Consider the following 25,692-nt stretch of genomic DNA (forward strand, 5'->3'; position numbering starts at 1 on the left):
CACCTTGACAAGAGCTCAGAGACAACCATACAGTCCTAATTATAACTCAGTGTGAGAAGGTTGCAGGCATCAGGCATATGGGCTCTCAAGATGAGCCTGACCCTTTCCTAGCATGTCTCCTTTCCATACCTCCCTGCCTTTTCTTTCCCCCAGCATTTCCAGCCAGCTTAGAGCCCAATTTGAGTGGGAGAACAGTATTATGAACATAGACTCTTCTCTCAGATTGGAGCAGGAGCCAAATGAAATAAATAAGAGAATTGGGTGAGGAGGGAGAGGAGAGGTGAGGCTAGGGAACAGTCCTTTGCCTCAAGTTTGGTGCACCTCATGGAACATCAGTTCACGGGGGATGGCCGTTTCTGGACCAAACTTGGTTGCTGCCCGGCGCTCGAAGGCAATGACATTCCGTTTGACAACCTCATCAAAAAACATGGTGGCCAGCTGGGAGTGCAGCAGAGAACGAAATTCAAAGGAAATCTGGGAATGGGTAAGAAACAGAAACTCTTCAAGACCATGTTGGATAGTCCCTGGCCAAATGCAAGGATACTATTCAGTGCCTTTTCCTCCCGCTCCAGTTCATTAGATCCCCTCAAAGGCCCTGGGACTGAGTATAAAGTACAAGTTTGATACCAGCTCAGACCTGTGAAGAGTGTCATTGACTTGTGAAATATCTGTCACAGTACCTCAGCTCAGCCCCCAACCCAGTTGTAGCCCTGTGCTATACAGCCTCCTGACTCACCCAGAAGTCCACAGTGCAAGTTCGGGGATAGGCAGGAATACCAGGACTGAACCGCCAAATGGTCTCTAAGTGGTTGAAGAGCTTGCCGTCGGTGCAAACAGCCTAGAATAGGACAATCAGGTAGTTAAACAATACTATGATGGAATTAAACCTGTATCAGGTATAGGAGGCTATAAGAAGGAATTGAAAGCCATTTTCCTCTCTAATTTTTTCTTTTAATAAATTTATTTATTTTTGGCTGTGTTGGGTCTTCGTTTCTGTGCGTGGGCTTTCTCTAGTTGCGGCGAGCGGGGGCCACTCTTCATCGCGGTGCGCGGGCCTCTCACTTTCGAGGCCTCTCTTGTGGAGCACAGGCAGCGGGGGCCACTCTCCATCGCGGTGCGCGGGCCTCTCACTTTCGAGGCCTCTCTTGTGGAGCACAGGCTCCAGACGCGCAGGCTCAGTAGTTGTGGCTCACGGGCCCAGTTGCCCCGTGGCAATGTGGGATCTTCCCAGACCAGGTCTTGAACCTGTGTCCCCTTCATTGGCAGGCAGATTCTCAACCACTGCACCACCAGGGAAGCCCCCTTCTAATATTTTATTAGGGAAATATTTGGCACGTGGAGATAAAAAATCATTACAAGGAAAGCCACAATAGCCTTTAAACGTAAAAATGCCAGAGAACACAAAAAACTTCCTGATCAATCCCTCCCAGACAGGCCTCACCTTGACCATGTGAGGTTTGACCATGGAAACAGCAGAAGTATAACGTTCCATAATAGGTGGAAAGCCAACTTCCAACTGGGCCTTCAGGTGACCTTTGCGGCTGTGTACCACCAAAGACTTCTTACACCAGGGCACAAACTCACGATACTCCTGGACATTGGCTACCACCTCGTACATCTCCTGCATTGAGTACCTAGGGGAAGGAATCAGAGAGGCCAAGGAACTGCCAGATGGGTGACACTCCTCCTTGCCCTAGGCACCCTCTCCCCATGCCCACTAATCATGCACCTTCAGGAACTAGAGATGCCAAATAAGCCTGGATGAATGACTTTGCAAAAGCAAATGTGCAAATTTCCATGATGTTAGTGTTACCTTAAGTTTTGCAGTTTACAGAGTGCTTTTGCATTTACTATTTTGATGCTAACACCATCTAGGGAGAACAGAGGTCGATTTTACTGATGATTCACAAAAGGACTCAAATCCCAGCTCTACCACTTTTTGACAGTGTGGCCCTAGGTAAATTATTACTGTCTCTGTATCTTCTCTGTGAATCATAGGTAATAGTAGTAATTGATTCATAAGTTTGTTGAAAGGATCAAATGAGAAAATCTATGGTAAAACACCTAAGCAACCTAACTGCTAGCAATAGTAAGTGCTCAGTAAGTGTTAACTCATATTGTGCTCAGAATGCCTAAAGTCAGGTCAGCAGAGAAATAATATCCTGTTGTCTTATGTTATTGTCCAACTCTAGTCATGTTTCACAATGCACTGCACAGCAACCAGGAAGGGGGGAATTAAGGTTGGAAGGCTGGCAGAGGAGGATAAAGGATCAGTAATATAGCTGGGAAGCATGGGACGGGCCAGGGATGAACCTTGCCCACTATGGCTACCCTTACGTTCCAGCCTGTACATGCTTTTTGTTTGGCGAGAAAGTGAATGTGGAGGGCTGCTGGACAGGAGGGGATGCTCACCCCACGATCCTACGCTCGGAGTAAGCCTTTCGCTTGTTGGTGAAGGGGGCAGCAAAGCCCATGAAGGAACGGCTGGGAGGTAAGCCAGCCTCAGCCGCCAAGACCTGGGCAGCCCGGGGCAAGAAGAGGCTGCAGGAGATCAGAAATCTAAGGCCAAAAGGAAAGGAGAGACACGTTACGATTCTTTCCTTGTGTTCCTCAACCATTCCCAGGTGAAGGGGAAGGGGGGCGCATCCCAGAGGAAGGTCATCCAAACAAACTTTTCGCCTAGCACCTGCTGCAGCCCGCCAGGCTCCCTTGGCCAGGCAGTCACGAGTGCGAAAGGTCGAGGGCGGCGGAGGACAGTGCCCGGGGAGGAGTTGGGGAAAAGCGGGATGCATGTGAAGCGCCAGGTGCCTTTGACTGGAGGCTACCCTACTGCTGAAAGCGAGGACTCTCAGGAAGCATCACAGTCCCCGGGACCGCGCCAAGCCCACTGTTGCCAGGGCACCCGCGAGGGGCAAGAAGTGGTTGGGCACCCACCTCGAGGACTTTGCCTCGCGAATAACTTGCAAAAGCATTCCCTAAAGCTCTACATTAGACCCCAAGGTACGACCGCAGCCGCCCTCCCGCCGTGCCTGCTGCCAGAGCTGCAACGTCGGGGTCCTGAGCGACCCCTTTAGCTCCAGCCCCGACGCCCGCACCTCTCTCTCACCTCATTGGTCCCGGCGGTCGCGGAGGGACCGGGGGCGGGGCCGGGGGCAGCGAGAGGCCGCTGCAGCCCCTGGCCGCCGCGCGCGTCCCGGCCGGGAGTCGCCGCGCGCCTGCTGAGGCCATGCGCTCTGCCCTCCCTTGCCCTCTCGGCTCTGATACGAGCTGCGCACTCCTCACTCCAGAGGAAGAGCGGAGGTTAGCGGCAGCCCGGTAGGTTCAGGGCCCCCGAACCCAGGGGCGGCGCGGGCCGGTAGCTCTTCTTCCTCTGCTCCTGCCCGGGCGGCCGGGTAGCCTAGAACTGAAGCCGCTACCGCTGCTTCCGCAGCTCCCAGTACCCCCACGTCACGCCGTTGCCATGGCTCGGGACCTGGAGAGGGGGGAAGGAAGGGGACCACGCGGCCTGTCGGGAGATGTAGTTTCACACCTCTGGCGAGAAAGCACGGTGGAGGGGGTGTTTGAGAAGCTGCAGAGATGGCTACTTGCTGAGTCTCTGGTCACGGACCTGGTACATAAGCACATAAACGACTTCTTGGTCATGTCAACAGCATATGCCGTTGGTCTTCTGAACGTCTCTCTTAGAGACTTTACTATATTCTGCCTTGTTTATAGTTAGAAGTTCCATTCATCTTTGTAGCACATAGTACCTAGTGTTGTGCTTTGCATCTTTGAGAAAGGGAATTAATGTTCCAAGATCTGGGCTAAGACTTTGCCTAGTTTTCCCTTTTAATATTTATAGAGAGAAGTCGGGGTGAGAAGAACCAGACTTACTTTTACGGTAGAGAACCATCTTTGCCTGGAAAAGTGTGCACTTGATAGAGGTGAGACCTCATGGGCAGGAACCGAGGCAAGGAAATGTCGCTACACTGCTTTCAATCATGATACAAGGAGAAAAAAAGTGCCCTTGATAAAAGTGGGGAGAACAGAAGAGAGACGGAGAGAGAGGAGAGAGAAATCAGCAATCAGAGACTGGATCTAGGTGGGTACAAGAGCTCTTGAAATTCTCCCAACAGTGGAGTAGAGGAAGGACATTTTAAGAATGGTGGTGTTTGCTGTTGCATTTAAAGATGTTTTTGTTATTACAGTGCAAGCCCCTCCTCTGCTTTAGTCTTTAGCGCATAAGTCTTCAGTCATGCTCTCCACATTCAGGAAAGTTTTATCTGAGTAGTGTTGTGGGGGTTAGGGTGGGAGGATGAAGTTATTAAAGACTTTTGCCTTTAGGGTCTAATTGGTAGGGAAGAGAGACATCTTGTCCAGAAACAGGGGCCTGAAAACAGATGTAAACCTTCCAACTCTCCCCACTCCTTGAGATTGGCATTCATTTGGGGAATTCCACTGGATATGGATTGATTTTTAAAGTTTGAGCCCATTTTGGGACTTCCTGGTGGTCCAGTGGGTAAGACTCAGCTGCCCTCCTAATGCAGGGGGCCCGGGTTCAATCCCTGGTTGGGGAACTAGGTCCCGCATGCATGCTGCTACTAAGAGTCCACATGCTGCAACTAAGTCTGCATGCTGCAGCTAAGACCCGGTGCAGCCAAAATAAACAAACAAATTAATAAATAAATAAAGTTTGAGCCCATTTTATCTGGATTTCAAGGAGCAAAACCCTCTCTTGAACTCTGGTTTACATTTGACGTTTTGTAAGGAAGGCATTTCAATCCTTACGTTAAATTATTTATACATGAAGTCCCAAATTGGGGAATGATCTCACTTCTTTTTCTCTTTTAACATTTCTTCTTTTTCCCTCAGAACCCTCCCCCCAACAAGATACAGTATCTCCTTCCAGTTCGAACGTGATAATTGGGAGCCACTCTCAGAAGGGCACATGATCTTGAGAGACAGATTTACTCTTTCCAACCCCACTCTCTTGTCCAGCCTCTCTGACCAAGTGCTTACACATGTGAGACAGCTGCTTAGAGTGAGGAGTAAGGATCTGACCAGATAAAAGACAGAAATTAACTGGGATACATAACTAAACTGTGACCTCATTAACACTATGCCTTAACCGAGTTAACTGCTGCAGAATCTCCAAGGTACAATAGGCCTGCCAAGCCAGTTTGCTTGTTGTCCCCTCCTACTAATTAGATTAGGTAATTATTGCCATTTAAGCTTTTCCTAGTTCATTCCCTGTACTTGAAACAACCAATTTCCTGCCATTTCCCTGTCATTCTACATCGATAACTTCCTTCAAGTACTGACTCAAAACACACCTCCTCCAGGAAGACCCTCTTGGCTGAACCCATCTCTCGACATTATTCTGAACACATAATGCCGTATAAAGTAGCATGAATCCTATATTCTCTAGTTGTTTCATGTGCATGTGTATGTCCTCCTAGGTTATAAACTCCACAAAAATAGACACTATTACTTTTTTTTAACCTACCATTTTATATATATATATATTTTTTTTTTCTTTTTCTTTTTTTTGGCTGCACCTCGTGGCTTGTGGGCTCTTAGTTCCTGCCCTTGGCAGTGAAAGCACAGAGTCCCAACCACTGGACCACCAGGGAATTCCCGACACCATTACCTCTAAGTTTCTATCTCCAAACCAGTTAGTATAGGGCTGAATACAATGGTGAACCCTCAGTAGACATTTGTTAGAAGAATTAAAACTGAGGCTTAAAGACAGGCGGGCATCTGCCTAGAGTTATCCAAATATGAATTCAGTAGTGGAATCCAGAAGGACTATTTGCATAAGAGGGCTTTGCCACCACTTCCGGCCTCCTCCTCCCCCACACTGTGCATCTCCCTGAGCCCTGGAAGTAACTGTGTTACCTATATCATATCCCTTTTTTCCCTCCTGGGAAATCCTCTTTCTGTGCTCTGAATAATATTAAAAATAACTCTTCTAGCCCTTCTTCCTCCTTCCAGCTGCCCAGAGAACCCGGCTGGCAAACTTCCTTGTTCACCTCCACTCAGGAGCCAGAACCAGGCACGTGACCCCAGCTCAACCCCTGACTCCAATTCCTCAGGTTACCAAAAGCTATTTCGAGCATTGGAGGCCATGTAATCCCCTCCTCCCCATCCTCTGGGCCATATACTAGCTTAGCCCTTCCTGGAAGGTCCATCATACCCAATAGCCAAGTCAGCATATCCCAATACCCATATCCATCAGATCCCCAACTACCTTCAGTTTCTACTTCTTCAGCCTCATCTTCATCATCAGCATCAAATATTGTCTGTTCCCATGTGCTGCTCTGCTTGAGCATCCTTTTTTTTTTTTTTTTTCCATAGAAAACAAAACCAATAGGGGCTTCCCTGGTGTTGCAGTGGTTAAGAATCTGCCTGCCAATGCAAGGGACACGGACGGGTTCGAGCCCTGGTACTGGAAGATCCCACATGCCGCGGAGCAACTAAGCCCGTGGGCCACAACTACTGAGCCTGCACTCTAGAGCCTGCGAGCCACAACTACTGAAGCCTGCGCGCCTAGAGCCCGTGCTCCGCAACAAGAGAAGCCACCAAGATGAGAAGCCCGCACACCGCAACGAAGAGTAGCCCCCGCTCTCCACTAGAGAAAAGCCCGCACTCAGACATGAAGACCCAACGCAGCCAAAAATAAATAAATAAATTTATAAAAAAACACAAAAATCAAAAAACCAAATATACAGTCCTGTGTTGGAGGACTCTGGCTAACAAGAAGGAGTTTAAAATCCCTTCTGGAGGGGGCTGGGCTTCCCTGGTGGCGCAGTGGTTGAGAGTGCACCTGCCAATGCAGGGGACACGGGTTCGTGCCCCGGTCCCGGAAGATCCCACATGCCGCGGAGTGGCTGGGCCTGCGCGTCCGGAACCTGTGCTCCGCAACGGGAGAGGCCACAACAGTGAGAGGCCCGCATACCACAAAAAAAAAAAAAAAAATCCCTTCTGGAACATTGGACTCCTGTATGTCAAAGATGTAAGGTGAGATGAATAGCAAAGATGTGCAATTTAAACCTGATTGTGACTACAACACAGAGAATACAGCCAGTATTTTATAATAACTATAAATGAAGTATAACCTTTAAAAATGTGAATCACTGTTGTACATCTGTAACATATAATATTGTACATCAACTATATCTCAATTAAAAAAAGTTAAAAAACAAAACCCAAAAAAAGCAACCTGATTGTGATAGTGTAAACTAAGTATGGAAGTGATAAGGAGACCTAACAAAAGGGAAAGAACCTGTTAACCAGGGAAGACTTCTTGGAAGAGGTAAGTTTTCAGTAAAACTGAATTTTATTTTCAAAATGGTAAAAATACAAAAAATTTACAGGTATATAGTGATAGGTAATTTTTCCTCTCATTCCTTATTCCCTGTTCCCCAGTTTCTCTCTCCAAGAAAAACCACTGACACTTGTCTTGTGTATCTTTCCAGGGATCAAGATCCTGAAGGTAACAAGGGGCATAGATTGTTGAGAGCAAAGGAAGGGGCTTTTATACCTCTGCCTTGACAGGGGGCCATCCTGCTATGCTCTTTCCTAAATGTGTTCCTTTCTTAGAACGCATATATTGAGTTGCTGAGCTCTGAACAGGACCCTGAATCACCTTGTATAAACTGTACCAATTTTTCAATATCCACTTTTCTTCTCTCTTCTTCCCTTTTTGGGATGAGATGAACTCCATCCAGATCTTGCCTGACTGGCCGCTCTCTGGCTCTCCAATAGAGGAGGGGAAGCACCCCGACCATTTTCAGGGGAGAAACCGATTGAGCCTTTTGAAGTGTAGCCACCCTACCACCTTAACCTGGCAATGTAGTAATTAGGGAATCGAAAAGCCCGCTTCTGTTGGCCTTGGAGTCCTCCTTCAACTGCCAGCTAGCCTGTCCTCTCTGTGGGGTTTTTCTGCAGCTAAGAGACCTTGTTTTTTGTTTTGTTTTGTTTTTTTTCTCCGCAGCTTGGGCACTTTTGCTCTTTCCTTTCTACCCAACTCTTGTCAACGCCAGTGGAGATACGCGCCTTCCCTCCCCTGGGGCTATTGCCATATATAACCCCCAGATCTCCACGCCCTGCTTCCCCAAGTCTGTGGGGGATTCTGAGGTGTGTAATCGTGGACGGGAGGAGTTAGCTCGGAGGAGGCATTTTGGGCTGGGTGAGATCTGGCCAGCCATTTGGTCCTCAGGTTGGAAGGCACCGCAGCAGGGCCAAGGCCTGAGTTGCCGCTAGGGTTTTGTGGAGAATCCCCCGGGTCGCCAGACTGGAGCGGAGAGCTCGGCGCCGCTGGCCTGGGGAGCCGGGGAACCAGCGGCCGAGGTTGGGGGCATCCGAGCCGCTGGGACCGCCAGGGCGGGGCGGAGGGCGCCGCGGCCTGGGGCAGCCTGCGCGGCAAGCGCCCTGCGGCCGGGCCCAGAACGGCCGCCAGGGAGCGCTGCGGGCTCCCGCTCCCGCCCCCTGGTAGGCGGGGCTGCGCTCTCCCCGCAGCCGCCGCCGCAGCCGCCGCCTGGGCCGCCCCGTGTCCCCGGTGGAGCCGCCGCCGCCGCCGCCGGGAGCTCGATGCGGACGGAGCCCGGGCCGGGCCATGGGGATCCTCAGCATCACGGACCAGGTCAGCCGTCCTGCCCTTGCTCGCTTCCTCCTTCCAGGGCCCGCCGCCGCCACCACGCGAGCCCGGGGATGTGCGGCCTAGGCTGGGCCCGAGCCCGGGGCTCCCGCCCCGCCCCACGCCGCGCTCCCCTCAACCAAGCCGGTGTCCTTGGGGGCCTGGTGACCGGCGGAAACACCGCGGAAGCCCCCTGCGGCAAGGACCCCAGAGCGGAGCCCCTCCAGCGTCGCCCTCCGCCCAAACCCGGTGTCCCCCATCCCACTCCCCGGTTCTGCTCCGGCCCGCTCCCTGAAAACCGGTTCTCCCTGCAGCCGCCCCTGGTCCAGGCCATCTTTAGCCGAGATGTGGAGGAAGTGCGTTCCCTCCTCTCGCAGAAGGAGAACATCAATGTGCTGGTGAGTTGAGATCAGAGAGGATGGCGAGCCGGTAATCTGGGCCCTGGTGTTCAGGACCCCTCCCCACCAATGGGGCGGCTCCGTGTTTCCTCGGCTCGGGTGAGGCCGCAGCTCTTTCCACCCTGGGATGGGCGACTGCTCTACATTTGGGGATGGAGAGCAGGTCAGGCTTAGAGCAGAGACCAGTAGGGCTGAGGATGCCCAGAAACGGTGTTCTCTTCTGAACCATCCGTGTCTGCAACGCCTCCACCCCTCCTGGCAGAAGGAGACTGCTTCGCGGGCCCGTGGCGCCGACCCCCTGACTCCACCCTCCCTCGGTGCTTGCTTTGACCTAGGACTGGGGTTTAGGAGGCTGCAGAACCTGTGGGAAGAGGTTGTGGGGAAAGGCCTGGAGCACGAAGACTTGGGCTTGGGTCCTGGATCGTTCACCCCTACAGCTGCTCCTCTTCTCTGCCTTCCTAGGACCAAGAGAGGCGAACCCCACTGCATGCTGCTGCCTACGTAGGCGATGTCCCCATCCTCCAGTTGCTACTGATGTCAGGTGAAAGTGGGGAGCTGGAAGGTGTGGCAGCTAGGGAGGGGACCTGAGGGAGGAGCCTTTTTGTCGTATCCAAGGATTGTCCTCTGGTGCTTGGTCCAGGCAAGCTTCCGTCTCCATCCAGATTCTCTGGCCTGATTACTGACTTTCTTCCCCACCTGCTCTCCACTTCCCACCAAAAGAGCATATTATATCCCCACAGGTGCTAATGTCAATGCTAAGGACACACTGTGGCTGACCCCTCTTCATCGTGCTGCTGCCTCCCGAAATGAGGTACTGGCCTCCCACCTCTTTTCTCCCTTCCAAAGAGGATGACTTGGTTAAAGGTTGGAAGATAAGGGTTGGAGAGCCTTAGTCCTCTGCCCTACAAGTTGGTCTATCCCCAGGTCCGGAGGAGACCAGACCTTGGCCCCTCCCTCCTACCCCTAGAACTGGCTGGTAAGGGGGTGCTGAGTGTTGCTAGCTGATGTGACGTCAGGGGAGAGCTTAACACTGGGCTGGCAGACTGCACGGGGCCCTGCTGCCAGGCCTTAGTGACTCATCCCTCCCTGAGGGGCCACCATGGAGTCTGATCCCCCTCTGGGCACTGAGATTTCTTTCCTTGTGATGGAGGGATGGGGATAGTGATTTGTTGCATCCCTGCCTCTCAAGCAGCATGAAAGTTGACACCACGAGGATCAAACATGCCCCATCAGTTGGGTCCCTCAACCCTGAAGAGCGGGAAGAGATGACCTTCTTCTTGGCTTGGCAGTCACTTCCCTGGCTCCAGCCACCAGGGGGAGGGACTGAGGCCAATGGGAATGGGGTGGTTGGTGAATAGGAGGGGCATTTTAACCTGGGTTTTGGAGAGGAGCCAATATCTGTTTGCTTACCTAGGTAATGGAAATGATTCTGATGCATATGGAAGGGCTGAAGGGGGGTATCTGGGGATTAATGTAGCGGGAGCATATATCTTTCCTAAAAATGGTGGGGGATTGGGATCCTCTACATGTGTGGATTTGCTTGGTAGTGGCTATATATATGGGTGAAGATTTTCAGAGTTTGGGTTATGAACGATACCAGGTGGCTTGAGGAAGAGATCCACGTTTTCCTCAGCAAGGGAGGAAAGATTTTAAGCTCTAAGAAGTTCCAGAAGATGGAAAGTAGGTATTGAAAGGCTAGGTATGTTGGAAAAAATGAGGAGAGACTCTGTGCTGGGGGAGTGGGGAGATGGGGTCACATGTGCTGTGCTGACATATTCGCCCCTCCATTTCCTGTTGGTTTACTTCCTGTTCCCCCTCTATCTTCTCTCTTATCCCCTGCCCCTCAACAGAAGGTGCTGGGACTGCTGCTGGCACATTCAGCAGATGTGAATGCCCGGGACAAGCTGTGGCAGACACCATTGCATGTGGCTGCCGCCAACCGGGCCACCAAGTGTGCTGAGGCTCTGGCACCATTACTGAGCAGCCTCAACGTGGCTGACAGGAGCGGGCGCAGTGCCCTGCACCACGCAGTGCATAGTGGGCATCTGGAGGTGAGGACCGCTCCAGTCCACGCCCAGCCTTGTGCCTTTTTCCTTCCCTTCCTGCTCACCTTCCCCTGCTTCCAGGCCATTAGGCCTGGGGAGCAGTAGCCCAGATGATTATATAAACACTTGGGCTCAAGCACCAAATGAATGGTTGGGTGAGATGGCAATTCTTGACTTGGACCTCAGGAGGGTGATAAAGCCTCTGAAGTTGCATGGAAAATGTTTGCATACATGGTTTTTTCTGAAGTGAGAGTCCGTGTCTTTCAGCACATTTAGAAGACTTCAAAAGAGTTTAAAAGCCACCGAATTACCTGAAGAGACTCCCTTAAGTTTACCTCAAACTTCCAAATCTATCTGGGATCTCCTTATTGCCTGCTTTCTCTGTTCCCTCTAGTTCTCCAGATTGTTCTGCCCAAGAACAGAGACATTAGGCTGCCTCAGCCTTTTCAGGTGCTAAGGGCTCTGCTCTTAGGTATGTTGAAGGCATGAATCTGGCTCTAAACAGGTGTCTTTCATGTCCTGAAACAGACGGTGAACCTGCTCCTCAGTAAGGGAGCCAGCCTGAATGTCTGTGACAAAAAGGAGCGGCAGCCTCTGCACTGGGCGGCTTTTCTAGGTGAGAAGAGAATCACAGGGAGAGCAGGATTTGGGATTCTTAGGGCAGGGACGGAGAGAGGGGTGCTCAGGGCCCTAGAGTTCACCCTCCATCTCCTTGAGAGCATACTCTCTTTTCCCAGGGCATTTGGAGGTCCTGAAACTGCTGGTGGCACGGGGAGCAGACCTTGGCTGCAAGGACCGCAAGGGCTATGGGCTGCTCCATACAGCTGCTGCCAGTGGCCAGATTGAAGTGGTGAAGTACCTGCTACGGATGGGGGCTGAGGTCAGGGTGCTGAGCACGGGGGCTGGGCGTAAGGGCAGGGAGCTGGAGGTCGGAGTCTGTTAGGGAGATAGGAAGGCGCTGGGATTGCTGGTGTGGTTTGGGGAGGTCGGGAAGATGTGGTGAGAGGATCTGAACAGTGCTTATCTTAAGCAGTAGTGCCCCCAGTCTTTGGGTCCGGAACCTGAGGGGTCTGAGGCAGTCGTTGGATTTCTGGGATGCTCTAGGCTATCTGTGCTGGCTTCCACTTTGTTTAAACTGATATCTCCCTTATCCCCTTACCCTCACCCCTGGAAATCCAGATTGATGAGCCCAACGCTTTTGGAAACACAGCTTTGCACATCGCCTGCTACCTGGGCCAGGATGCTGTGGCTATCGAGCTGGTGAACGCAGGAGCCAATGTCAACCAGCCAAATGACAAGGGCTTTACACCACTGCATGTGGCTGCGGTCTCCACCAATGGCGCGCTCTGCTTGGAGCTTTTGGTCAATAACGGGGCTGATGTCAACTACCAGGTGCCTGAAGGGATGAGTCTGAGACCAGTGGGGAGAGGGGCCTGGCTCTGGGGGTGCTGACCATATCTTTTGCTCTGGATAACTCTATGGGGAATGGTCCGCTTGTGTTCTGGGTTGATCAGTCCTTCCCAGGGGCCCAGGAGAATGTGGGCTGTGAAGATGTCCATATGATCACCCTGTCCTCAGAGACGTGTCCTTTGGAAGGGGGAACAGGGCACTCTCCATGCTTTGCACTAGGGGGGAAAAATGCCATGTTTTCACAGAGCAAAGAAGGGAAAAGTCCTCTGCACATGGCTGCCATCCATGGCCGTTTCACCCGCTCCCAGATCCTCATCCAGAATGGTATGGACCTGGAAGACTTTGTGATCTCTTCTCCCCACTCAGAGAACTCATCCCTAGAAACACCTTTTCTTCCTCATTTCACCCCCAACCCCATCTTCCAGTTAGGATGGGCACCTGAAGCTCTGAGCAAGGCACCTGTGGAAATGGCCCTGCTCTGCCTGCCCAGCCCCCTCAGGCTGACAAACGAGATAACACGTGTAGAAGGCTTAGCCTGGTCCCTGGCACGTAACAAGCACTCAGACGGTAGCTAACTAGTGTGAGTGGTCTGAAGCCAAAGGTCTGAGTTTGTGGGTGTGCGTCCCCCCTTTCAGGCAGCGAGATTGATTGTGCAGACAAATTTGGGAACACGCCACTGCACGTGGCCGCTCGCTACGGACACGAGCTGCTCATCAGCACCCTCATGACCAATGGCGCGGATACCGCCCGGTGAGTCCGGACCCCTGACCCCACTTCCAGGCTGCCTCAGATCTAGGCTGGTGGTAAGCCACAGAAAAGAGGTCTGCATCTGGTCCCTCCTTGACCCGAGGACTGAGTCCCTCCCCTTCTCCCCAGGCGTGGCATCCACGACATGTTCCCCTTGCACTTAGCTGTTCTCTTTGGATTCTCTGACTGTTGTCGTAAGCTTCTTTCCTCAGGTATGAGCTGACTGGTTCGGGGGTTGGGCAGGTGGGCAGGAGAGCAGAGGCCTTTCCCGGCTCTGCTCAGAGCCCTCAGATGGGATCTGTGGCTGTTCCGCCCCTTCAGGTCAGCTGTACAGCATTGTATCCTCACTCAGCAATGAGCACGTGCTTTCAGCTGGGTTTGACATCAATACACCTGACAACCTTGGCCGTACCTGTCTTCATGCTGCTGCTTCTGGAGGGTGAGTTTTCTTCCCTCTGTCTCAGGCCTTGAGAAGGAGGCTGGGCAGGGGTCTGGGCTCCTTCTTCTTTCGTGCCCAGAGCTCCCCCCGCTCACAGCGAGAGCAGTGGCAGCAGAAAGGGCTGTCCAGTTCCATCCTCCTTCAGCCGCTCCCGGGGGAGAATCCTGTGGCTTCTCCTTGAGCCCTCTTTCTCCCCTGAACCTGCATCCTCCTTCCTTTTAGGAATGTTGAATGTCTTAATTTGCTGTTGAGCAGTGGAGCTGACTTGAGGAGGAGAGACAAATTTGGAAGGTGTGTTAATGTGCAGGAGTATACATACATAAGGAACATCCGATCAGAGAGACAAGTGATGGAGGGCGGGGTGGGGAGTTGGAGACTAAGTGAGGAGAATATTACAAAGCAGCTTTTGGCTGCACATCTGGTTGCATTTGTATCTGCCCCTGATTCCTTTACCCACCCTCCTTCACTTCTCCCCAGGACCCCACTGCACTATGCAGCCGCCAATGGCAGCTACCAGTGCGCCGTCACACTGGTGACCGCTGGGGCAGGCGTCAATGAGGCCGACTGTAAAGGCTGCTCTCCCCTCCATTACGCTGCCGCCTCCGACACCTACAGGAGGTGAGGTGCCCACTTTGCTCTTCTCAGCCCCACTCTCCTCCCTGAGCGCCCCCCAGACTTCTTCACTCTCCTCCCCCAGGGCGGAGTCCCACTCATCTTCCAGCCACGATGCTGAAGAGGATGAGCCACTGAAGGAGTCCCGCAGGAAGGAGGCCTTCTTGTGAGTAGCCGAGGAGACCCCTGGGGTGCGCTTTCCCAGCAGTGTTGACTCTGGTCCTTTTATTCTCCCACCACCACCCTGCTGCTGCTTTGCACCCTGAGTTTAGTCCTGGACCAGGCACTGTGGGTACAGACAGAAGTAAGAGACACAGTTCCTTCCTTCAAGAAATGGATGGTCTTCTTGAGGGAATCAGAAAAGCTAAACACAAATTCATTTGTTTATTGCACAAGCATTAATTGAGTATTTACTCAGTAGGTACCAAGTGCTGTGCTGGGTGCTAAGGATAAAAGATGAATTACCCCAAATTTCTGTATTGTATACATTCTAGTGTAAGATGTTAATAATGGAGGAGGGCTTCCCTGGTGGCACGGTGGTTGAGAGTCCGCCTGACGATGCAGGGGATACGGGTTCGTGCCCCGGTCCGGGAAGATCCCACATGCCGCGGAGCGGCTGGGCCCGTGAGCCATGGCCGCTGAGCCTGCGCGTCCGGAGCCTGTGCTCCGCAACGGGGGAGGCCACAACAGTGAGAGGCCCGCATGCAGCAAAAAAAAAAAATAATAATAATAATAATAATAGGGGAAACTGGGTGAGGAATATATGGAAACTCTGTATTATCCTCACAATTTTTCTGTAAGTCTAAGACTGTTATAAATAAAGGGTTTATTTTTTTTTAAAAAGATATTTAAAATCCAAGAGGCTCAACTATGTGACCTTTGGCAAGTAACTTAATCTCTCTGTGCCTCAGTTTCCTCAACCATAGTAGGGATAAGAATAGTAGCTATCTCAAAGGATCAGTATGAAGATTAAGTGATTTAATACACGTGAAGTGCTTAGAACAGTGTTTGACACATTGTAAGTGTTAAATGCTGTATTAATATTTCTACTAGTACAACTACTACTGAGCTGTAAGAGTGGTGCCGGGGAATAGAGGGGAGGAGGCACCTAACTGGGAAGTTTGGGGAAGGCCTCCCATAGAAGAGGATTCTGGGAGCGAGTATGAGATGAGTAGGCCTTTTCAGCTGGGCTGGGAGGAGAAGGCAGGGGTCAGTATGCCTGGAGGTGGGGGGAGAGTGTGTCGATCACAGGTTGGTAACTGATAACTGTGCTCCAGGTTCTCTAGGAGAGCATTCAAAGGATAGAGGAGGGCGTTGAAGCAAGAGTGGTTCAGGGCAGACCTGGAGGTGGTAGGTCTGGGTCTGGGCTTGAATGGGCAGGAGTTAGCCTACCAAGAGTGGGGCATGGGTGTTGGCCAGCGAGGCCTGGAGGGGCTCCCTTGCCCTCTCCTCTGCTCCTCCCAAACTGTGCCCTCCCTGGCTGGGCCTGTCCCCTCCTCACAGTCTACTCCTGTCCCCCAGCTGTTTGGAATTCTTACTGGATAACGGTGCAGACCCCTCCCTGCGGGACAGGCAGGGCTACACAGCCGTGCACTATGCAGCCGCCTATGGCAATAGACAGAACCTCGAACTGGTACGTGCGGGACCTGGCCTGGGGGAGAGGAGCAGGGCAGGGCGCAGCACACAGTCTACTTTTGCATCTGTGGATTCTCAGACCAAGGGGTGGTTGAATCAAATGTGGTCTCTAGATCCAGGGGCTTTGGGGGTTGCTGTGGATGGGGTCAAGGGGTAATATCTTGGGAATACCAGAACCTCAGCACCTACTGTTCTGTCCATTGCAGCTCTTAGAAATGTCCTTTAACTGCCTGGAGGATGTAGAGAGCACCATTCCAGTCAGCCCTTTGCACTTAGCTGTGAGTCCCAGGTCTTTTCCTCTTGCCTTCCTTGTCCCTACCTGCCCCAGGCTGGCACACAGGTATAAGCACGTGTGAATCCGTCCTTGCTTCTGCCTTCTTGTGGGGATGTCGCAAGCAGGCAGTGGTCTGGAGAGGGGCCCGAGGAGCTCACGGGGAGGCCTGTTGCCTGGAGTCTCCCTGTGGGCCCCAAGAACAGAGTGGGGACCGTGTCCCGAGCTGTATCCATTGGTTGCCTGCACCTCTCCAGGCCTACAACGGTCACTGTGAAGCCCTGAAGACACTGGCCGAGACGCTGGTGAATCTGGATGTAAGGGACCACAAGGGCCGGACCGCGCTCTTCCTGGCCACTGAGCGAGGCTCCACTGAGTGTGTGGAGGTGCTAACGGCCCATGGCGCCTCTGCCCTCATCAAGGAGCGCAAGCGCAAGTGGACACCCCTGCACGCTGCTGGTGAGTGCGCCCTTTGGGCTGCTCCCTCCCCTTGCCACGCCAGGCCTCCTCCAAGACTGGTCCCCAGATCCCTCCTGAACCCTGAGGGGACTGGGGTTGGGATGGAGCAGGGCGAGGAGGATGGAAACTGCAAGTCCTGATTCGCAGCCTCCTACCTCCCAAGATTTCTCCCTGTCCCAGGTCTTCCCATAACCTCCACCCTTCACCTGGCCTTCTTGCCCCGACCATGCCCTGACACAGACCCCCTTTTCTCCTAGCTGCCTCTGGCCACACTGATTCCCTGCACTTGCTGATCGACAGTGGGGAAAGAGCTGACATCACGGATGTCATGGATGCCTACGGACAGTGAGTGTTGGCCTGGGGTGGGGTGCAGGGTTCCCATCCCTTCCAGGCCCTCACCCTTTTCTTGCCCCCTCTGTAGAACCCCACTGATGCTGGCCATCATGAATGGCCACGTGGACTGTGTACATCTGCTGCTAGAGAAAGGATCCACAGCTGATGCTGCTGACCTCCGGGGCCGCACTGCCCTCCACCGTGGGGTGAGTGAGCTCCTGGGTGGGGTCGCTCACAGAAGGGCCTGGACATGGGAGCACAGCAGTAGGACATCAGATTGTCTAGCACGTGGGCCAGGATCTTGTGCCCAGGGTCTTAGTGGGCCTTACTGTATTTGCTCCAGGATGAGTATCTGACATCCGCAGCTGATCTCCCTGATTACCTCGCTCTGTAATCACATACAGCCACCTGCTCACCACCCAGACTCTGCCCCAGGGTACCCAGCTGGTCCTGTCCTGTTGGATAATGATGCCACGACCTGGTCCTTCTCCACCATCACCTGTCCTAAAGCTGCCTCCTCCTCATCCCACGGGATCCTTTGACTCAGTCTCCCACTACAGAAGGCCAGGATTAACTCTCACCATCCTGATTGTCAGTTGGCATAGAGTCAGGGAAGGAGATGCTCATCCCTAACACTTAGAATCATTGTAAAGACGAGGATTGGAGCCCTGGGATTGGTTCTTACTCCTGGGCCAGCCCCAGTGACTGGCCATCGGAAAGGGAGTTTCAGCCACACCCCCATGTCACCCACAGGCAGTGACTGGCTGTGAGGACTGCCTGGCTGCCCTGCTGGACCACGATGCGTTTGTGCTGTGCCGAGACTTCAAGGGCCGCACACCCATTCATCTGGCCTCAGCCTGTGGCCACACTGCAGTACTGCGGACCCTGCTGCAGGCTGCCCTTTCCACAGACCCCCTGGATACCGGGGTGGATTACAGCGGATACTCGCCCATGCACTGGGCCTCCTACACTGGTGTGGCTCTGGGGCCTTTGTAGGCACAGCTATGTGTATGGGGTGTAGGGGAGGGCAGACAAGGACTAGTGGGTTGAGGGAGGGACCTGGGTTGCTCTGGATCTGGAAGTAGAATGGAGTGTTGAGAGATGGGACAGGACAGATGGAGGGGACCTTGTTGTCATTTCTCCCCATCACCACTCTTCCTTCCTCATACCCAGGACATGAAGATTGTCTGGAGTTGTTACTTGAACACAGCCCGTTTTCATACCTGGAAGGAAACCCCTTCACTCCTTTGCACTGTGCAGTGTAAGTCCCTTCCTACACCTGAGCCCCACTCAGGGGTCTGTGACCTGGGCTTAGGACAGGAGGTCTATTTCCCCTGCCCCTCTTGCTGACCCTTCCTCTTCCCCCAGAATTAATAACCAGGACAGCACCACAGAGATGCTGCTGGGAGCTCTGGGTGCCAAGATTGTGAACAGCCGAGATGCCAAAGGACGGTGAGTGGCGGGAGGCTTGGGGAGAAGCCTCCGTTGCCTCTGGCTTCCTCTTGCTGCTCAGGAGAAAGGGCCTTCCCTGTTTCACTCTGCCCTGACCCCCTCCCCACAGGACCCCTCTTCACGCCGCTGCCTTCGCGGACAACGTCTCTGGGCTCCGGATGCTGCTGCAGCATCAAGCCGAGGTGAACGCCACTGACCACACTGGCCGCACTGCGCTCATGACGGCGGCTGAGAATGGGCAGACCGCTGCTGTGGGTGTGTAGGGGCCACGTGTGGAAGGGAGGTGCTCCCCTGGGTTTTCGCAAGATGGGTCAGCCCTGCCTGTGGGGTTTAGGAGGCAGGAGGCATGTCTTTGGATGTTTCACCCTCTGCAGATGGGGTGCAAAGGGTATGCAGATAGGAGGGTGCAGAGCCAGGCCGGCACGGCTCTGGAAGGGAGCGTCAGCCCCCTCTGCCTCTTTTCTCTTGTAGAATTTCTGCTGTATCGAGGGAAGGCAGACCTTACTGTGCTGGATGAGAACAAGAACACTGCCCTCCACTTGGCCTGTAGCAAGGTACCGCTGGCAGTGCAGCTGGGGCTGTGTAAGGGGCAGGGCCTGATGAAGGGGCTGGGCCTGGTGATTGGAGAGAGGGCCCGGTGGAAGTCAGGATTGTCCAGACTGTCTGACTGGTGGGATAACTTTCTGTCCTCCTGCTACCCCCTCAGCTCCTCTTGTCATGCTTCCGCTTCACAAGTCTTCATCTGTCCCTCTCCCTCAGGGCCACGAGAAATGTGCCCTCATGATCCTGGCAGAAACCCAAGACCTTGGCCTTATCAATGCTACCAACAGTGCGCTGCAGATGTGAGTGCCCTGGGGAGGGGGCTCTTGGCTGGGGGGCGGGGGGGCGGGAGAGGAGGGTGAGGAAGTTGCGGCCCATGTTCCAGGGGCCCTCTGGAACTCACGGTGTTCGCTCGGCAGCGTTGCGACTCTGGCTGAGGGTGGAAGGGCAGCTTGCCATTGCCCCGACTTCATGCTCCTTCTTCTTCCTTTCTTCCAAGGCCCCTACACATTGCCGCCCGGAATGGTCTAGCTTCTGTGGTGCAGGCCCTGCTGAGTCGTGGGGCCACAGTGCTGGCTGTGGATGAAGAAGGTGGGTGGGGTCTGGAGCCCCCTGCCCCTCCGGGCTTTGGGGTCAGGGACGTTCTTCAGGAGGTGACTTCTTAAGCTTGCTGGTTAATAAACTGGATTTTCTTCCCAAGGGAACTCTTCAGAGCAGGGACCCAACACCGATACGCTAGAGTCTCTGAGGGGAGTCTGACGGAACTAGGTGGAGCCAGCAGGGTCCTCAGGAAGACCTCCTGCACACCTCAGCCTCCCAGCCTCCTGTCCCCCGGGCTGGCTCTGCTCTTTACCCCACACTGGGACAGTCTGCCTGTCAGCCTCCCTGGGCCCTTATAGCCCTTGAGTTCTGACCATGCTGGGTGCTTGCCTGCCTTGGCTCCCCTCCACAGATAAGAGAGCTCAGGGCCCAGGGGCGGGTGGATGGGGACCCAGGGGTACAGGACCCTGGGGCTCAGTTCTCCCCTTTGCTCTGCAGGTCACACCCCGGCATTGGCCTGTGCCCCCAACAAAGATGTGGCAGACTGCCTGGCCTTGATCCTTTCCACCATGAAGCCTTTCCCACCCAAGGACGCTGTCAGTCCTTTCAGCTTCAGCCTGCTCAAAAACTGCGGCATCGCAGCAGCCAAGACGGTGGGTGGCTGCGGCGCCCTGCCCCACGGGGCCTCCTGCCCCTACAGCCAGGAGCGGCATGGCGCCATTGGGTTAGATGGCTGCTACTCCGAGTAGCCCCCTCCCGTGTCCCTCCCCCTGCCGGTGGCTTGATATCTTATTCTATTTATTTAGAAAAAGTCTATACATTTAGGGCACTTTAAAGGAGAACACGACTGGGTTGGGGGGCGGAGGGGGGAAAAAAGCACTGGGGAGCAGCTGCTCACCCCTTTGCCACACTATCCTGGCCTGGCAGGGGTCTGGGACCAACAGGGAGCACCCCAGGCCCTTGGTACCCCCAGGGCAACCCCTTCTGCCAAGTGTCCCAAAATGATCGCTTGATGCCTGGCTCCCCCTCTCTTTTATCCCCTCTCTCCTCTCCGTTCTCCCTTTCTGCTGCCAGCTGCCCCCACTCTTCCCGTTGACTCTCCTCTCTGTCCCCTTCCCCATGCCCCTGCCAGGCAGATCCCCACCTCTTCTTCCATACCCATCACTGCCTCCCTGCTTGGCTGGCCCCTCCATCCCCCCTCCATCCCCGCAGCAGTGAGAAGCCTTAATTTCTGGTACTGTGTGAGCACTCTGGGGGTGTCCCCCTCCCCCTTCCGGGGCAGCTAGCGGACGAGGGGGGAGGGTATTTAGCACTGGGGCCTGGAGCTTTTTCCCCACTTCTGTATCCCATCACCCCTAAAGTGCAAATGCAAAACACTTGAAGCAGCAACTACTGTACCTGGGCCCCAGTCCTGCACGCTCCCTGGCTCCTCATATGCAAATCAAGGGCTGGTTCTGCCCCCACAGCCTGCCCTGCCCTGCTTCCCTCCCCCTCCTGGCCTGGCCCCCTGACCACGCACTTTAACCTTGCTTCTTTCTTTTAACTTCTTTCCGGAGGGCAGAGCCTGTGGCCATTCCCTCTCTGGCTCTCCTCTCCCTTAACTTTGAGGCTTGTCATGAATTTTTAAGTAAGCATTTTATCCTTTAGGGGAAGAAACAAATTAATTTCCTGCCCATTTCAAAACCACAGCCCTAATATGTCCTCTGTGTTTCAGGCATGTGTTTGTTTGCATGTGTGTGGAGGGAGGGACTGTGTTCTTCCTCCTGTGCCCCCCAATCCCATAGTTCCTCTGTGCCCCCCGTCTGCTGCCACCTTCTGTTACGTCCAAGAGTACCCACTGCCCCCAGTCACTCCTGATCTGAAGCCAAAGAGGGAGGGGCAGGGCAGACTAGGGACCGTGGCTACTCGGGGACCCAGGCTTCCCCTCCGGTGTGAGGATGAAGTTCTGATCTAGGGAGTGACAGGCAGATACTGGGGCTTGGTTCCTGCCTTCCCAGCAGCAGGGAGAGAAGGGATTGAGCTAAGGGCTGCACTGAGAAGATTCCCAGAAGTCATACCCCAAAAGCCAAACTGGGCTGGAGTGAGGAGGGGGCAGTTTTCTCTCTAAATGTAGCATTGAATTTGGCCCTGGTCCCTTCAGATGCCCTGTCCATCCATCTCCTAGCTAAGCCTCCTGGACAGTTGGACCCGCTCCCTCAGCCCAGTGTTCCCTTCGTCACACTCAATACCTCAGCCAGGGGCCAAGACACAGAACTTGAATAGAGGTCATGCTCCCTCCACGCCCCCAGCCCCCCACCCCCCAGTGCATCCTTGCCCAGTTTGGCTGCCATCAGTATTGTCCCCTGAGAACTGGACAGGCTTCGTTTACACAGTACAGGGCCTCCCCCTTGGGGGTCCCTCGGTCTCCTTCCCCCACCCGTGCTTGCTTTGTTCATGATCTTACCCCCTTTTCGGTTGTGTCCGCTGCACGTCTTGCCACCCTTGCCGAGGGTGGGCTGAGGGGAGAGGGGCATCCCAGGGACTCCTCCCTCCCTAACAGATACCCTTAACCATACCTCATGCTGGTTTCCTGAAGCCTGGGGTGTTTGTCCAAGTCCTTATTCTTTTTGTCATGGTCCCTTTTTTATCCCCTCTCTCTCTGTGTCTTGCTTCCCCCAACGCTCGGTTCCTAAACCATTTCAAAGCTTCCAGATGACCATTATTGATGAGAAGGATTGTGCAGCTTTTAGTTTTTGTTTTCAAAGCCAAAGGGCCTTGCAACGCCCCTCTCGCCCACCTTCCTTCGCACCCTGCCCTCCCCTGTACGACAATCAATGTGACCTCTCTTAAGGGCTGCAGCCCCCCACCTCCAGTCCTGCCGGTTCTGCAGAGCTTGCCCCTGACTTCAGTTCTCTCTCATAAAATCTTCCTGTTCCACCCCCTCCCTCTCATTTTGGTGCTGGGAACTAGGTGGCGGGGGGCAGGGAGACGTGTCCTCCAGAGAAAACTCTTGGGGTTTCAGTCGTGTTCTCCTTTATCAATGTTCGGTGATGACAGGAAGAGTCTGAGTATTTGTCAGGAGCCCCATCGTTTTGCTAGATGAGATTTCTGGTGGCTGCCCATTCCCTGCTGCACCTTCAGCACACCGTCAGCAGTGCTGGCGCAGGTTGCGGGGAGTCCTCTGTCCCTCCTCATGTGGCTGTGAGGAGGCCGGCAGGACGAGCAGCCTCCTCTCCTTATGCCAAAGGAAATCCCACACCCCACCCTGGGCTCCCCAGCCCCTAGTGTTTTTTTGAAGCATTTTGACCATTCTCATGGCCACTGCATATTTATTTTAATGTTAAGTTGTTGTTGTTGTTGTTGTTTTTAAAAAGACCTCTTTGACTTAAACGGGTGTGGAGAAGTAAAGCAGGCAGAATGCCCCCCAATCTTAAGGGGGTAGGGTGGGGAGGAATCATCTTCCCTTCGCCCTCCCTCTCCCCCTCCCCCTCCCCCTCTCCCCACTGCAGCTCTAAAGCACTTGCTTCAAGTAATAAGCACTTTTGAGAAAAGGCCTATTTTAAGTGAGGACCCTGGGAGCAGCCCCAGGTCCCAGCAAAGGAGACAGAGCGAGGGCTACATAGGAGACAGGGAAACAGATGTGTGAATCAGAGGGCGAGATGAAAAAGAGCCAGTTTTTAGTTTCTGATTTTGGGGGAGATGTTTCTGGTTGGCCGGTGGCTTTGGTAGGGTTGTGTACTACCCTTCCGAAAGACAAATGGCACAAACTGTGGGTCCCAGCACGGACCAACAGGCCCGGGTCACTGCCACTGTCCAGCGGAGACTGACGGGCCACCTCCCCACCCCGCGGCCCCCTGAGCCATAGGACTGCTGAGAACCACTGAATGTACAGCCCAGGTTGGGGTAGGGAGCAGCCCCTGGGGGAGGGGGCTTCTCCTTTTGTTTGGTGCTGTGGGGGTGGGAGAGGTGAGACTGAGGGACTGCCACCCACCTAGACATGTGTTCCTTGGGGTGGAGGGGCTGAGGAGGGCCTACCTCCCTCTCCATCCCCAGCTGTGGCCCCTCTTCCTTCCTCATCCCTATCCGTTTTGACTGTAAGTCCAGCTCACCTTTGCCTTCAATATGTAACCAAAGGAAAACTCAATACTGTTTCCACCGCTGTCTGCCCACCCGAGCACCTTCCGACTCCCTGGACCTAGAAGGGGAGAGGAGGCGGGGCTGGGCCGGGGGTCGTGGGGCCAGAGCGAACGGTCCTGCAGCTGTGTGCCCCCAAAACCTCCTCTGGGGTCTCGGAGGGCGTCCTGGGAGGGGGCGTGGGGGCCAGGCAGGAGGGGCTGGGAGCAGGCGTGCTCGGGACCTTGTGCACATGAGTGTGACGTCGTCCGAGTGATGCCGCTGACTGCCCCGGGGGGAGGCCCCTTCCTCCTTCCCTCTCCGCCATTTCTCACCTCTCCCCACACCCAGCGTTCATCCCCCACCTCCCCTTCCTGCCGCAAAGGAAAATAGCCTTACAGACCCTAGCCCAGAACCCCTCCTCCTGGGGCACTCCAGTATGGGGCCCCAGCCCACCTAGTCTGAACCCCACCTTTTAAGAGGGAGGGATGAGGAGCAAAGCAGCCCCTTCCCCTCTAACCGTGGTGGCTCCAGCCCTCCTCGGCCTTGACCCAGATTGGGCAAGGGCCGAGGTGAGGAATCTTTGAGGACCAAGCCCAGTGGTCTGGGAAGAGGGAGGTAGAGAGGGAAGGGTCTGACTTGGGGACCCCCTCCTCCCGACCCAACCCCTAGAGAAGCGACCAAATCCCAGAGATGGGAGGAAGCTGGGGTGGGGAGGGTCTGCTCCGTGAATTACTTGAAGGTACTGACTCCGAGGCTGCTGTTGCCCACGTAGGTGTGAGGGGGACACTGTCACTGCGTTTGGGAGGGCAGAGGGTGGCGGTGACGAGAGGGTCCACCCTTGGCCCTCGCTCACTCCTGCTAGGCCCTTTCCCTGGGGAGCCTAGCCTGGCCCTCCTGCCTCCATCCCTCACTCTGGGCACCCTCTCCAATTGCACTAAAGTAGCTGTGTGCCAGTCTTACCCCACGCCAGGGTGGGGTCTCTGCTTCCAGTCCTTTCTCCCCACTGCCTCTGCTCCCATCCCGGACAATCTCCTTGTTCCCCTGTATTCCTGGATAGCTCAGCTTTGTGTGTGTGTGTTTGGGGGGTGGGGGTGGGTTCTGGCTGGAGTGGGTTTGGTAGGGGTTTGGGAAGGGCTGGGGGAAAGATGGCGGACGAAAGTCTCCTACCCCCTTCCTCCACTCCAAGCCACAGAAGCCTGGGAGGGAGGGTGCCTACTCTCGCTGCCGTGTGTCTTGCAGATGTGCCAAAACGGGGGTGGGTGGGAGGGGAGGGTGCCTGGCAGAGCAGCCCCCAGGGTGGCTCTCTCAAAGCAATACAGTTCCTCCTGCCTGGGGGACGGCAAGACAGGGGAGAGGGTTGGGTTGGGGACCTGGGGGTTCCCTGTGTACAGCTGTGTATATTCAGGGGTGTTCTCTGTCTGGTACCCGCTGTGGGCGTCTACGTGTGTGTGAACCTCCCCTTCCCCGTGCCCTGCATGACCTGTGATGCTGCAGACACCACCATCCTGTGTGCAAGGGTGTGTTGGGGGCACTGAGGGGCATGTCCCATGTCCTGTTGCTCCCTCCACCCTGTGACCCATGTACTCGGTTGTAGGAAGTAAAGAGAACTGAGCACAATTCACTGGATTCTAGTTGAATCTTTCTCTAAGCAATGTTCCCCTTCCTGCCCTTCTCCCTGCCCTGGACTCACCTGTGGTGCTAGCGTTGCGGTCGGGGTGTGTTTCATGCTGGTGGGCAGCAATAAAGGGCAGACCTGCCCAGATGCCTGTATCCCCAGGGTGCTGAGGGCAGCAGGAAAAAGTGGGGACCTTGGTGCATTTGCCTCACCCCTCCCCTTCCTCTCTGGGCTAAAGCACAATGCTCTCCCCGCAGATGGATGCATCCTGCACCCTCCAGGCCCCTCCTCCCCATACCTGCTTTGAGCCCTCCTCCTGCCACATCCTGGTTTTCTATGCTGTTTTGGTGCAAGTACAACTGTCGTAGTCATGGCTTTGGGATGGGTTCTGTTTATTAAAATCCTATTGCTCCTACTGGCCCTGTGTCCCGCCTCCATTCCTGTGGTTGGGGGGAAGGAAGGGCAACCTGGACGCCTTTCCACT

The 25,692-nt window shown here is 54.4% G+C and overlaps 2 protein-coding genes across 6 annotated transcripts; one reads left to right on the top strand and one right to left on the bottom strand.

Annotated features, from left to right (window-relative positions):
• Positions 1-262: 262 nt before the first annotated feature.
• COQ10A (coenzyme Q10A) lies at positions 263-3,236 on the bottom strand. The gene is made up of 5 exons (XM_007129364.4): positions 3,107-3,236; positions 2,413-2,559; positions 1,442-1,634; positions 737-838; positions 263-474 (listed from the first exon to the last, which is right to left on the bottom strand). Exons 1-5 carry the CDS (start codon positions 3,226-3,228, stop codon positions 307-309), a joined length of 732 nt encoding a protein of 243 aa, XP_007129426.1. The 5' UTR covers positions 3,229-3,236; the 3' UTR covers positions 263-306.
• On the top strand, positions 3,227-25,623 carry ANKRD52 (ankyrin repeat domain 52). Of its 5 annotated transcripts, none has more exons than XM_055082046.1 (33): positions 3,227-3,315; positions 3,842-4,081; positions 6,337-6,999; positions 7,458-7,474; positions 7,976-8,118; positions 8,932-9,015; positions 9,478-9,556; positions 9,756-9,826; positions 10,866-11,066; positions 11,589-11,676; positions 11,798-11,940; positions 12,240-12,452; positions 12,716-12,794; positions 13,106-13,220; positions 13,347-13,429; positions 13,539-13,656; positions 13,879-13,947; positions 14,134-14,274; positions 14,354-14,434; positions 15,790-15,901; positions 16,110-16,181; positions 16,432-16,633; positions 16,891-16,978; positions 17,055-17,172; positions 17,720-17,939; positions 18,140-18,227; positions 18,335-18,418; positions 18,528-18,673; positions 18,890-18,972; positions 19,178-19,260; positions 19,458-19,549; positions 19,997-20,151; positions 25,466-25,623. In XM_055082046.1, exons 3-33 carry the CDS (start codon positions 6,812-6,814, stop codon positions 25,574-25,576), a joined length of 3,567 nt encoding a protein of 1,188 aa, XP_054938021.1. In that variant the 5' UTR covers positions 3,227-3,315; positions 3,842-4,081; positions 6,337-6,811; the 3' UTR covers positions 25,577-25,623. The 5 variants fall into 5 exon arrangements, with proteins under 5 accessions (XP_054938021.1, XP_054938023.1, XP_054938024.1 ...); XM_055082048.1 differs by having other exon boundaries at positions 11,798-11,910; XM_055082049.1 differs by lacking the exon at positions 16,110-16,181.
• Positions 25,624-25,692: the final 69 nt, after the last annotated feature.

This window comes from Physeter macrocephalus, unplaced genomic scaffold (genome assembly GCF_002837175.3).
Source record: "Physeter macrocephalus isolate SW-GA unplaced genomic scaffold, ASM283717v5 random_6, whole genome shotgun sequence".
In the NCBI taxonomy this organism is placed as follows: domain Eukaryota; kingdom Metazoa; phylum Chordata; class Mammalia; order Artiodactyla; family Physeteridae; genus Physeter; species Physeter macrocephalus.

Bases quoted from the DNA above. Each gene is read 5' to 3' on its own strand.
- ANKRD52 (XM_055082046.1), top strand. From the start codon at position 6,812: ATGCAGGGGACACGGGTTCGTGCCCCGGTCCCGGAAGATCCCACATGC. The intron at 12,795-13,105 runs GTATGGACCTGG...CCCCCCTTTCAG, and splicing joins CCAGATCCTCATCCAGAATG to GCAGCGAGATTGATTGTGCA. The intron at 13,430-13,538 runs GTATGAGCTGAC...CCGCCCCTTCAG, and splicing joins TCGTAAGCTTCTTTCCTCAG to GTCAGCTGTACAGCATTGTA.
- COQ10A (XM_007129364.4), bottom strand. From the start codon at position 3,228: ATGGCCTCAGCAGGCGCGCGGCGACTCCCGGCCGGGACGCGCGCGGCG. The intron at 1,635-2,412 runs GTGAGCATCCCC...TCCTTCCCCTAG, and splicing joins TCCGAGCGTAGGATCGTGGG to GTACTCAATGCAGGAGATGT. The intron at 839-1,441 runs GTGAGGCCTGTC...GTCCTATTCTAG, and splicing joins TCAAACCTCACATGGTCAAG to GCTGTTTGCACCGACGGCAA.